Source organism: Scyliorhinus canicula, chromosome 8, assembly GCF_902713615.1.
Source record: "Scyliorhinus canicula chromosome 8, sScyCan1.1, whole genome shotgun sequence".
Lineage (NCBI taxonomy): Eukaryota > Metazoa > Chordata > Chondrichthyes > Carcharhiniformes > Scyliorhinidae > Scyliorhinus > Scyliorhinus canicula.
Window position 1 is genome coordinate 154,488,684 of NC_052153.1, and position 13,742 is coordinate 154,502,425.

General features: G+C 40.5%; 1 protein-coding gene across 1 annotated transcript in view; it reads left to right on the forward strand.

The window, feature by feature from the left end:
- hmgcra (3-hydroxy-3-methylglutaryl-CoA reductase a) overlaps positions 1 to 11,564 on the forward strand; it is a 52,742-nt gene extending 41,178 nt beyond the window's left edge. The window contains exons 16-20 of the mRNA XM_038805491.1: positions 939 to 1,109; positions 1,567 to 1,707; positions 3,248 to 3,406; positions 6,895 to 7,049; positions 8,438 to 11,564. Coding sequence (XP_038661419.1) covers positions 939 to 1,109; positions 1,567 to 1,707; positions 3,248 to 3,406; positions 6,895 to 7,049; positions 8,438 to 8,492 — 681 coding nt within the window. The 3' untranslated portion in view covers positions 8,493 to 11,564. The remainder of the gene's footprint in view (positions 1 to 938; positions 1,110 to 1,566; positions 1,708 to 3,247; positions 3,407 to 6,894; positions 7,050 to 8,437) is intronic.
- Positions 11,565 to 13,742: the final 2,178 nt, after the last annotated feature.

Genomic DNA, 13,742 nt, shown 5'->3' on the forward strand with positions numbered 1-13,742 from the left:
ATTTCAAGGCTCTGTCACTTGTTTAAACCTTGCTAACCGATGAGTGCAGGAATGGTACCCAAGATTTCAATATGGTCTGCACCCTTCTCCCGTTGAGGGTCATATGCTAGCTCCTACCAAGCACTCTTATCAATAAAAAGGACCCCAAAGGTGCTGTCCTACCGAAACGACGACTTGGAAATGTCAACATTAGAAGCTGGAACCAAGAGACCTCAACATTTCTAAGGACTCTTTGTGTTTCCTACAGAGAACGAGACTAGTTTCTCTATAGAGGTGGTCTTGTGTTTTGCCTATCAATTCCATAATACTTATTCTGAAAGTGTAATTTATTAAAGGTCCCATGTCATACACACAGTAACTTTATAACTTAACTATGTTGCCTTTAGGATCATGTTCATGCCCATGGCTGTTTCAGATAGCACAATAGTCTCTTCATTAACATTTACACCTCGTTAATAAACAGTTTTTACACAATGCACTAAAGGCATGCATGCCATTTAACTACTATATTTGTCAATGAGCTCTTTGTCAGCTGAGAACAGAATATCCTAAAAGGCTCCACACCCTACCTTTGATGAAGAGAAAGTAGAGAGAGAAAGTGAAAAACAATGAAACAGGTTATGAATACTTTTCACTGTACCTCGGTACACGTGACATTAAACAAATCCAATCCAAGGCTACCATTTTAATCTGCAGCACCTGAATATTACTTGATTTCAGCCTGAAGGAATTCTGTGAACTTTGCTGTTAAATATGTTAGTAAGCTTCAGTCTGATGAAGCGTGTGTATTGATGTAGATAAGCACTATATTGTGGAAAGCAGGAACTGGAAATGCTGTGAAAACTCAGCCTTTTTCTGTGAGATGGATGGATGACTAGAGAGATCCTTTTGCAGTGGTCCAGAATTTGACATTGTCTTTTCCCCTCTTTTTTTTTTAGGGCACAGAGATGGCTCTCACCAGGTTGCAGGAAGAGTTCCCATCTATGCGTGTTCTAGCAGTCAGTGGCAACTATTGCACAGACAAGAAACCTGCTGCAATTAATTGGATTGAGGGAAGGGGGAAATCTATAGTCTGTGAAGCAGTCATTCCAGCCAAAGTTGTGCGTGAGGTATTTCAACACCATTTTGGATTATTTCATCTTTCTTCAGAAAGTGTTATGGATGAATGAATAGTATTTAAGCTTTCATCTAAGGTTTTCCAATAATGGACTGTAATTAATGTAATTAACTTGCAAAGCAAGGATGGTATTGGCGTCCCATAGCACGGTGGGAGGCAGAGGAAAAGCTTGCCATGTTCCTGATGGTTCTTATATGTGATAGTTCTGATGACCGTTAACTTTTAAGCCTGGGATTTTGTTAACCGGGCAAGACTCTTCACACTAGAATAGAGCACTCGAATGGAAATTGTTTTTATGAACAGCCAGATGTGGCAGGGCACACTTCAATTGTAGAGCTGATTGAGCATTCAATTAAGATTCGTAAAATGGCATGTTTTGCTATTGTAGGTCTCGCTTACCTTGCTCTACAACTTACCCTCGTTGCATCTTTACATTTTATATTCTTTAGGTATTAAAAACCTCTACGGAGTCTCTTGTAGAAGTGAATATCAGCAAAAACCTGGTGGGCTCAGCTATGGCTGGAAGTCTTGGTGGTTACAATGCACATGCTGCAAATATTGTTACCGCTGTTTATATTGCATGTGGGCAGGTAGGTGCAGGGATCCTTTGAAACTTTTATTTTACTGCTTGTAAGTTTGCATTGATGGGACTAACAGAACGTAGCAATTTTCCAATAATTAAAATTATCATTCCTTCACAGAGACCTTACCGGAATTATATATTTGTATAGTAGCTATCTAAGGAGTAAGTGTTCAAATGTTGATGTGGAAAACTAGTAAATGAGAAATTTGTCTGTAGTTGATGTCTCTGTTGAATAGACTTTGATTAATATATTTAGGGCAACAGTGTCTAGGGAAACCATGTGGTTTACCACAAAGCAACTTAATAGTATAGAGTATTGATGCTGCCTCAAGAGCCTGAGACCTACCCAAAGCTGGCCTTTCCAAGACCATGTAACCATTGTGCTACTAGTGATATTGTCACTTGGTTAGCAATCTAGAGAACAAAGAAAATTCCAGCACAGGAACAGGCCCTTCGGCCCTCCCAGCCTGTGCCGATCCAGATCCTTTATCTAAACCTGTCGCCTATTTTCCAAGGATCTACTTCCCTCTGTTCCCCGCCCATTTATATATCTATCTAGATGCATCTTAAATGATGCTATCGTGCCCGCCTCTACCACCTCCGCTGGCAAAGCGTTCCAGGCACCCACCACCCTCTTTGTAAAAAAAAAAACTTTCCACGCACATCTCCCTTGAACTTTCCCCCTCTCACCTTGAAATCGTGACCCCCTTGTAATTGACATCCCCACTCTTGGGAAAAGCTTGTTGCTATCCACCCTGTCCATACCTCTCATAATTTTGTAGACCTCAATCAGGTCCCCCCTCAACCTCTGTCTTTCCAACGAAAACAATCCTAATATACGCGACCTTTCTTCATAGCTAGTGCTAGAGGTCCAAGCTAGTGCTCTGGGGACATGTGTTCATGCCATACCATGGCAGCTGGTGGAATTTAAATTCAATTAATACACTGGAGTATAAACATGGTCTCAGTAATAGCAACCATGAAATAACCATCAAACCCATGTATCATTAATGTCCTTTTAAAGAAAGAAATATGCCATCTTTACCCGGCCTGGTACACAGAAATGTGGTTGACTCTTAATTGCCTCTGAAATGGCCTAGCAAGCCACTCCGCTCAAGGGCAGTTAGGAATGGGCAACAAATGCTGGCCTTGTCAGTGACGTCCCCATCCCATGAAAGAATGAATAAAGAAAAAAAACAGAAACTCATCAGTTTGACTTTGGTGGAATCCTACAAATAACCAGTTACTGATGCAGTTCTCAAATGTAAATAGGCTACAAATGACTCCTATTCACTGACTTTGACTCCTTAAAACTTCTTCCATGAACTAACATGTTGCCACACTGAATGTAACCTCTTGGTCCAATTAAGCTTTACAAGCCACCTGTATGCATATTTAAAGTGTTGGTGAAAAACCTAACCTGGGTCAGTATCTCACAATTTTGTCTAATCATTTTTTTAAAAACATTCAAACTACCAAGATTGTTGTAATTTGCAGGTGCCTAGGTACTGTACTACAGGATTTGATGCTATATTTTTCTAATTTAGGACCCAGCCCAGAATGTTAGTAGCTCAAATTGTATAACGTTAATGGAATCAACTGGCATGTGTAATGAAGATTTGTACATTAGCTGCACCATGCCATCCATAGAGGTTGGCACTGTTGGAGGAGGGACCAACTTGCCACCACAACAAACCTGCCTGCAGGTGAGAACTCGTGCACATATTTTGTTCTTAATGTTCAGTTTCTTACTAAATATTAGGATTGTCATCACTAACTATGCCAAGGCATTTGGGGAGGGGGGGGGGGGGAGAGCGAGAAAACAGCAACACAAGAAATGGGAGCAGGAGTAGATCACAGGCTCCATCGAGCCCACACCACAATTAAGAATGATCATGGCAGATCTTGGCTTTTATTCCATTTTCCAACCTACACCCCACATCCCTTAATTTCCCGAGTGACCAAAAATCTGTCTGTTGCATAAATGTATTCAACATTGGAGATCCACAGCCCACAGAGAATTCCAAAGATTCACAACCTTTGATTTCAATACCCTGACCAGCAGAAACAATTACCAGAGGAATCAAATTGCTCTGGAGAGAGTGCAGAGGTGGTGTACAAGAATGTTGCCAGGGCTAGGAAAATGTGTAGCTACAAGGAGAGATGGGATAGGTTGGGATTATTTCCCTTGGAACAAAGAAGGCCGAGGGGTGACTGATTGGGGTGTACAAAATTATGAGGGGAAGTGATAGAGTGGACAGGATAAAATTGTTTCCCTTGGCAGAGAATTCTAGAACCAGGGGGCATAGATTCAAGATGCAGAATAATAATAATAATCACTTACTGTTGCAAGTAGGCTTCAGTGAAGTTACTGTGGAAAGCCCATAGTCGCCACATTCCGGCACCTGTTTGGGTAGGCTGGTGTCCGGCACCTGTTTGGGTAGGCTGGTACGGGAATTGAACCCATGCTGCTGGTATTGTTCTGCATTACAAGCCAGCTGTTTAGCCCACTGTGCTAAACCAGCCCCTAAGGTATAGACATGAGGAAGAACTTCTAATGCAGAGGGTAGCGGGTGGCTGGAATTTGCTGCCCGTGTTGGTGGTGGAGGTAGAGACCCAAACTTTTTTTTTTCCTGAGGTACTAAGTGCTCTAAGCTATAAGGCTATAGGTCGGATGCAGGAAGGTGGGATTCCAAAGGGCACCTCGGTGTCCTCGGGCTGGCATGGACAAGATGGAACAAATGGCCTACCACTGTGCTGTAATGTTTCTATGGTTCTAATTTGTGTCCGTCATTTCAAGTCCCTTCAAAATATTGTAGGTTTCAATTCGCTTCTCATTCTTCTAGACTCCAGAGGATAACTCCCTCATCTCTGGGATTAATTTGGTGAACCTTTACTGTGCTGCCTCCAGTGCAAGTATATCCTTCAATATGGAGACCAAAACTGTGCACAGTATTCCAGATGTGATCTCCCGAAAAACCTTGTACAGTTGTGTCTTCGGTTCAAGACTACGGTTGCACAGTGGTTAGCACTGTTGCTTCACAGCGACTGGGTCCCAAGTTTGATTTCTGGCTTGGGACACTGTGTGGAGTCTGCACGTTTTCCCAGTGTCTGCGTGGGTTTCCTCCGGGTGCTCCGGTTTCCTCCCACAGTCCAAAGATGTGTAGGTTAGGTGGATTGACCATTCTAAATTGCCCTTAATGCCCAAAAAGGTCAGGTAAGGTTACGGGGATAGGGTGGAGATGTGGGCTTAGTAGGGTGCTGTTTCCAAGGGCTGGTGCAGACACAATGGGCCGAATGTAAATTCAATGAGATTCTATGATTCTTTATTCTTGTCATCCAATCCCCCTGCAATAAAGTCCAGCATGCTGTTTTCCTCCCAGATGGCTTGCTGACCTTCTATGTTCCTTGCATGAGCAGACCCCAAATAGCTTCAACATCAATATTTAAAAGTTTCTAACCTTTTTTAAAAAAATAAAAAAATCTGCTTTTATTAAATTCTGCAACCAAAGTGAACAACTTCACACTTCCCAATATTATACTCCACCTGTCACCTTGCTTTATTCTCACCTAAACTGTCTATATCTCTTTGAATCCTTTGTGTCCTCCCCACAGCTTACCTTTCCACCTGGCCTGGTATCATCAGCAAACTTAGATGTGTTACTCTCTTTCTCTTCTTCTAAGTCATTCATTAATATAAACTGTAAATATCTGAGACCTTACCACTGATACTTGTGGCACTTCTCTAGTCACAGCCTGTCAACTTGAAAAACCTTGTCTGTGCCCATTCTCTGTTTTCTATCCATTAACAAATCTCCTATCCACGCTAATGTGTTACCCCAACATCATGAGCCCTTATTTTGCCTAATTAATCTTCTATGTGCTATTTTAACAAATGCCTTTTGGAAAATTCAGATAATGTATCAATTAATTCCCCATTGTCTACCTTACTAGTTACATCCTCAAAAAAAAATCCTAATAGATTTCCCTTTAGTAAAACTGAATTCTCTTTAGTAAAAGTAGATTGAAACAAAATTTAGTTCCCAAAACACAGACTAGTTATGACATTGGAAATGGAAATGGTGGAATTATGTTTTTTAACAAGTAATATTTTTCTTGCTGTGACGCCGTTCACATCTGGAGAACATTCTAGAATAAAGTGTAATGACAGGTACAGATTACTCAGCAAGATCCTTCAAATAAGTACGGCACGAGATTATTAACCTGATGTGGTAAACAAGACACCGGAGAACTTTCCTGCTCCCCTTTGAAAAGGGTTGTAAAATCTTTCATGTTCACCGAACCAATGTAGGTGGGGCCTTGGTCTAGAAGGGTGGCATAGTGGTAAAGTCACTGGGCTAATAATCCAAAGACCCAAGCTCATCCTTTGAGGGCATGCGTTCAAATTCCATCATGGCAGCTGGTGGAATTTACATTTGATGAATAAATCTGGAATATAAGGCTAGTCTCCGTAATGGTGACCATGACATTATCATTGATTTATCCCACGTTGTTCACTAATGTCCTTCATCTGCCATCCTGACTCTGTCTGGCCTACATGTGTCGCAAAATCCACAGCAATGATATTGACTCATAGCTAACCTTTGAAATGGCCTAGCAATCCACTCACTTAAGGACAATTAGGGATGGGTAATAAAGGCTGGCCTTGCCAATGACATCCACACTCCATTAACAAGAGGCAAAAGATAGCACCATCTATTTGAATTATGCGCACAGTCATAATCATGGGGGCTGTGAATTCATATCTTATTAATGAAGCTCCTGTATGCCAATTGAACTAGACGATTGGGAGTATTCTGGCCCCGACGCAATTTCAAATTATTTGGAAATTTGCGTGTTAACCGCAATTGATGCAGATGAGCTGTTGTTCAGTTGTGGTAACCTTTTAAAAAAAAAAAAAAATTTTAAAGTGCCTAGTTTTTTTTTCAATTAAGGGGCAATTTAGCGTGGTCAATCCACCTACCCTGCGTATCTTTGGGTTTTGCGATTGAGACCCACGCAGACATAAGGATAATGTGCAAACTCCACACGGACAGTGACCTGGTGCCGGGATCGAACCCGGGTCCTCGGCGCCGTGAGGCAGCAGTGCTAACCACTACGCCGCCAGTCAGTGTGTTAACCTAATGGAAAATTCTGTTTAAAAGAAATACCCAGACTTATTTTCTTCTCATAGATGCTTGGTGTTCAGGGTGCCAGTAGAAAATTTCCTGGTGAAAATGCACGTCAGCTGGCAGAGATTGTTTGCGGCACAGTAATGGCAGGAGAGCTGTCTCTTATGTCAGCACTCGCAGCTGGACATCTGGTAAAGAGCCACATGATCCACAATAGGTAAAGTGGGTTTTCATTTAATTTTTTGCTAGTAGTTAGTTTTGAAAATCAAATGTAATGTATACATTTACCACACAATCGTTAATGCCTTGGTACCTAGGAAGACTATTCAGCCCATTGTGCTGGGATGCTATGTTAAACCTGTGTTTTTCTTGTTGCATTTTTAAAAAATTATAATTCAGTTGAACTGCCCACACACACGCACACAATGATTACATGCCTTGGAATCCAGTGTCATGGGCGATGGTCTTCTGGAACTTTGTCCAATGTGTCCTTAATGCATGTGATTCAATGGCGGGTGTCAGCAGGCATTTTATCACCATGGAAGGGGACATTTATCCAAGCAGAAGCCAAAAAGGGCCACTGGACTGCAACAAGGAATGAATCTGGAAGTGGTTTTCTCTTCTCCAGTGGGGTGCTGAAGACATTTACTGTGCCATGCCCTCATCATAGATTACATAGATTACATAGAATTTACAGTGCAGAAGGAGGCCATTCGGCCCATCGAGTCTGAACCGGCTCTTGGAAAGAGCACCCTACCCCCTATCCAAGGTCAACACCTCCACCCTATCCCCATTACCCAGTAACCCCACCCAACACTAAGGGCAATTTTGGATACTAAGGGCAATTTATCATGGCCAATCCACCTAACCCGCACATCTTTGGACTGTGGGAGGAAACCGGAGCACCCGGAGGAAACCCACGCACACACGGGGAGGATGTGCAGACTCCGCACAGACAGTGACCCAAGCCGGAATCGAACCTGGGACCCTGGAGCTGTGAAGCGATTGTGCTATCCACAAGGCTACCGTGCTGCTTAGTGGACAGTCAGCTTGAGATATCCCAACCTCACCAAAGCATGCAGTCAACCAAATCATGGAAGTTTGCCATAAATTTCAGAAGCATGGCAGTCCTGAATAATTGCCTGCTACTACCTCATTTTAGTTTATGTAGTTATAATGGTTGAACCATGCAGACCTGGAAGACCCCACTTTTGATCCCTGGTCAATGCTGGCTTGGCGTCTCTCAGCAGGGATTGCTATGGCCTCTACATATCTCCTCGTTAATGCTGAAGGGAGTAATCTGTGAGAGTTCTTGTCCTTTGTTCCAAAGTCATGCTGGAAGTTTACCTTTGAGTCCTGTTAAATATTCCACTCACTGAGGAGGCAAACATAATGACAGTTACTTGAGAGATCAAACCCATAGTTCAGCAAGAAATTTATACCTTTATAAACGAGGAAATTGGAAAGTAAGGGCTATTTTATATTTATTGGTTAAAATAACAATATGTAAGCTAAACTGCCTCTTCTACCGTTGGGTCTTTGTTGAACCTACATGTGAAGATCACTCGGTGATCCTAATGATGTGCTTAAATCTGGTTTCTGCAGGTCAAAAGCTAATCTCCAGGAGCTCCCTGGCAACTGTACGAAGAAAGCAGCTTGATCGCTATAGGCTCTTGCAACTCAAAAGGGATTCAGTGTAAAGACGGGCACTTGTACACTGGAAAGATGCTTTGGATTTTTCCCTTTCAAAATAATGGGACAGTTTGGTGTTTCTTCGTGATCAATTTTCAGGATTGCTGGAATGTTATTGTTTCAGCTAGTGTATCTGAAATTGAATGCACAAGGGTTACTCCCAAAGCAAAAATACCAGTATCCAATGGTGTGACCAGACATTGTACAGTAGTACATAGCACTGAGTAGCCTGTGGGACATAACATGGGAAGAAACTACAAAATAAAAGGACCTTGTGAATGTTTGCTATTCCTACTTACTCTGATGGTCTTATGATGCTTTCTTTGTCTTTAAGTTATTTGTATGTATTTTTGAAGTCGACTTGGTTTCAAAGCTTGCAGCAAGCCCAGTGTCTTTGGTGAAAGAGTTACGAGGAAGAATATGGCAGTCTCATGATTTTTTAAAAAATTCCTGGCGGCAGGCCTTTTGTTTTTCTTTTGGTTGTTTAAGTGCGGCTAATCTAGCCAGAATAAGACAGATTTTACCGTTTGCTTTTGAAAATTTAGATCACTTTGTGCAGTGTACATTGCTCTCTGCAGTGTCTTCTCAGGAGAAATTACAGTTACATGCCCAAGACATTAGGTACATTGACATTTCATCCAGTCTACCCCTAACTTCAAATATACTCGTACAGACTGTTTTCAGGTCTTAGCCATTGCCAAAAATAGAGATTTCAAATAAGGGAAAACTACACATTTAGAAATTGCTCCCAGAATATGTGATAATGTGAAAATAAAACATTCCCTGCCACTTGCTGCTAATTCCACTGTAGCTTGAAGAAAACTGAATTTTAACCAACCGTTTTAATGTGTTTATCAGCTACCTGAAGTAATCTACTGGTCCTAGCAGCTGCATGTTTGAAAACTGCATTGAATGTTTGCCAATAATTGACCTGGAATTTCCTGACCACTGTGCATGGCACAAAAGATCAAGGAAAACTTGGGTGTGACTTGCACCTAGTTTTTAATGGGAATCTCCTTGATCTTTTAGTGCTGATTCTGTGAAACCTCTGTGCATTAACTTGGTTCCACCCCATGTTCAAGTGTAGTTTGCACGCATTTCCAGAATTTACACCAGCTCTCTAACCAAGCTATAATTATTGTCATCAAAGATTAGGCACAACAGAACTTTGCAAATTACGTCTGCTGGTCTTGGTATTTTAAAAGTCTTTGGATTGACTATCTTTCTCATCTTTACGGCATCATTGATTTGCATGGTAAATAGAACAACTTTTCAAAACAGTGCCTCGTGTTTGGTTTCAAATGTTCATTCTTGCAGGAATGTGGTGCATGTTTGTTGCTTTCCTTAGGATCACATAGAAACTGAGAGTAGGAAGAGGCCATTTGACCCTTCGAGCCTGCTCCGCCATTCATTATGATCATGGCTAATCATCCAACTCCATGGCCTAATCCCGCCTTGCGCCCCCTCCCCCAATACAATTTGATCCCCATTGCACTATATGTAACTGCTTCTTGAAGCCATACAATGTTTTAGCCTCAACTATCCTGTGGTAACAACTTCGCAGGCCGACCACTCTCTCTGGGTGAAGAAATTTCTCCTCATCTCTGTCCTAAATGGTCTACCCTGTGTCCTTAGACTGTGGCCCCTGGTTCTGGACGCCTCCATCCCATATTTACACCAATTTGCTCCAGTGTATGGAAATGAATGAAAATTTCACCAAAAAGCATTGGAGGACTCACAGTAGATTTTAACATAAATTGCCAACTTAACTTGCATCTGTGAGAAATGTTGGAAAATTGCTTCCTGGTGGATCCTCTCAGCATTTGACATTGTTGAATGTTTTTTTGTTCTTTCATCCAGAAATTCGCATTTTTACTTCCATTATAGGTGATTTCTTAAACGACGCTACATTTTAAACTAATCTACATGCAAATCATTCTATCTATCCATGGGTATCCAGGTTTGCAGATGTGAAATGAGATGTCAATCTGGCATATGAAACAATCCCCTTAGGCTGTCGACTCCATTTCAGAGTAGCACTTTTGTAGTTAAAATTAATTATCTACCTCATCCTACTTGTGCTGAGGAGGGGCTGAACATTTCTGCATAGTCCCTTTCTAGATCATCCACTTCTGCTGAGAAGGTTCACTTTCTTTAAAAAAAAATCTTAAAACATCACACTCAAATTCTTGCGCCAACTTTTCCAGATATTTGAAATTGTGGTAGATGTGGATTGTTCACGCAAATCTTCCAGCCACAGTTGGTAAGAGTTTTCTGAAATGTTGCTACCTAGAATGCTCAACATGGTGATCCATTGAATAGTCACTGACTAGCCTTCAATTTGCTATGTCAACATTACTGAAAATTCATTTGACTAAAACAGAAAATGCATCTCATACACTAATCCTCATTCACAGTTTGAGTATTACTCTTTAACCAGGAAGTCTAAGTTCTTGAGGATTTGAAAAATTGGTGGTTTCTCACTTTCCTAACTGTTTTGGAATATACATGCAAACACTACATGATTGAGATCACATGCCCAATGACCAATCAAAAATGCTAATTGGACAACACCATCTTAGAATAAAGTCAGGCATTTGATGACATGTCCAACTTGCCCCTGCTTGTTATAAAATATAAACACATACTGTTGACAGCAGATGCATTAAATTGATATTTTTTTTTGTTCTTTCTGCTACAAAGAAAACATCCCTAGTGGATGAGTACCTGTTTTCTCATTGTTACTTCCCTCCTACTGCTCTTTGAACAGTAAATTATATATAATATATATGTTGACTTCTGGTTGGCTCTGGTGTTGTACACTACCTAATGGGACATGATGTATTTAGACTCAACCCTGAGGCACTTCATATGCTTGAAACTATAACAAAATTGTGACTGTACAGTGATGTATTTAAATTGTAAAAATACTGGGAGTTTTTTGCTAATGAAAGCACATTGAAAACAACTACCAGTATTGCATAATTCTAGTAAGTGCTTTTACAATGTATGTTCATTAAATACATTTTTGTAAAAAAAAGCTTTTTAAATGTTATTCCAGCATTTTGTATAGAATGTATTTGTCTCTGATATTGATTAAGATAGACTTTTAAAGATTTTGTCCCTCCCTAATATGTTTCCAAGTATTGCTGAAAAGAGACATGTTACTAAAGCTTTTTATATTTAACTCATGAGGACCAAAGAAAAAATGTCATTTCAAACAATCTCAATTAATACTACAGGTGAACGGGTTGATAAGTTGACTGATTGAGAAGGCAACAGCGAACTATAACCTCTACAAGCTCCTGGGTATTTCAAGAAAGATGCATGGCTTCTTGAACATATTCCTTTTGTTTGCAGATGGGTGGTGCAGAGCATTGGTGTGAGTATGACTTATTAAGTAGGTTAGCTAGCGATTGGCACACCTGCATTAATCAAACAGCTGTTTCACAAGCATGGAGCTGGTTAAATGCAGTATGTACTCTGCATGTTATGAACATGGGAATGTGCTATTTGATCAGCCATTCATTGGGGTGCACTGACCAATGCACTTGGCACTGACATCCATTCACAATGCCTTTTTGGACTGACAGCAGCATCCTGTTAGTGGAAAATACCACTTAGTTGCAGAGTGAAATGGCTTGCTTCATTTTTGAGATACTTTGCCTTTATAAGGTAATTTTGAAAAGGTCTATGCCCTTTTATGGTCAGAAGGCTTTTTGATTGAACTTCTGAGTGTATTAGACCCAAAGTAGTGCCAGTTAATTTGCAAGTGCATTGGCCATGTTAAGGTGAATAATAGAGCAATCGTACGGGATGAGATGGAGCATATTTGTTGCAGGGGCATGCCCTTCACGGCACTTGGTCTGATATGCAGCCTTCTTTCATTTTTTTTATTTGATCCATTTGTGTTGTTCTGCATCAAAAGTAAGATAAGCATGCCCGCACTGTAAACTCATTTAAGCAGAAATGTTTCAGCAGCACAAAAGACACCAGCAAAAATGTAATGAATTTGTCTAATCATGTACTCTCTTTAAAAACAAGAAGTTTGTCCTGGCACGTGGCTTCAACTTTGTTCCTATGTCCCACATCAAAAGGGAAGAGATTTTTTGCCAAATTTGAACTCTTCTCAACTAAAATGCCACAAATCAGCATCTACTTAAGACACTCGAGTCCTTGAAAGTGTGCCTAGAAATCCTAGTGCATGCAAATTATGGAATGCTTAATGACTTGTCTGATTTTCATATGCAATATGTTATGTTGTTGCAAATTCATAGGGACAACCCAGATATACCTATTTACAAGAATGACAAAGGGATAACAATAATCATTCTAAACAAGTGTGATTTTGATGAGAAAATGCACATCTTAATGATTCAAACTTTGTATGTATTGACCTGCCTTTAAGCATAATCACATGGCTTTGCTCCAAAGCAAACAACAAAAATGTTTGTGTAAGAATAGCAAGCTACCTTGCAGCGTAGATGGCAGAGTACATCCTCACGCTTCATTCTGTTCATGTTTTAATAAGCTGCCAGTGACACACAAACTATGCCCTACTACACTATATTGAATGACCAGTTCTGTGCAGCATGAATTGGCCAAATGGTTGAGTGAATTATTACAGCCAGTTCTTACTGGGTTTTCCACTTACAAGGTGAGACATTACTTGAACTTTCAAAGACCATATGTGACCTGATACCAAGGTCTTGTCTACCATAATATGAAAGCAAAATACTGGATGCTTGAAATCTTAAAAACAAAAAATGCTGGGAAACTCCAGGTCTGGCAGCATCTGTGGAGAGAAAAATTGAGTTAATGTTTCAATCCATGTCAATCGGTTTGTTCCCTTCTAGATCTAACATTAACATTTTCATCAGTTTCCACAAGAAATGCTTTCTTGGTGAAATGAGCCCTACCTAATCCACCCAAACATATTTTAGATGCATTGATGATATACCTGTGATCTTCGAATTTGTAACCACATACGAGAATTTCAATACACTCCCTTCTCCACACAAATTCATTTCTGAAATAGAGCAGTCTAATTTACTCCTTTCTTCTACACACAAATTCATTTCTGAAATAGAGCAGTCTAATTTACTCCTTTCTTCTACTTGTTAGTTGAGAAATCCGCTAATGGGCTTTCCACTACTGCCCAGTGCAAGCCATGCACCAATTACCAACTCAAGCACAATTTTAGCTCTGACCGCACCAA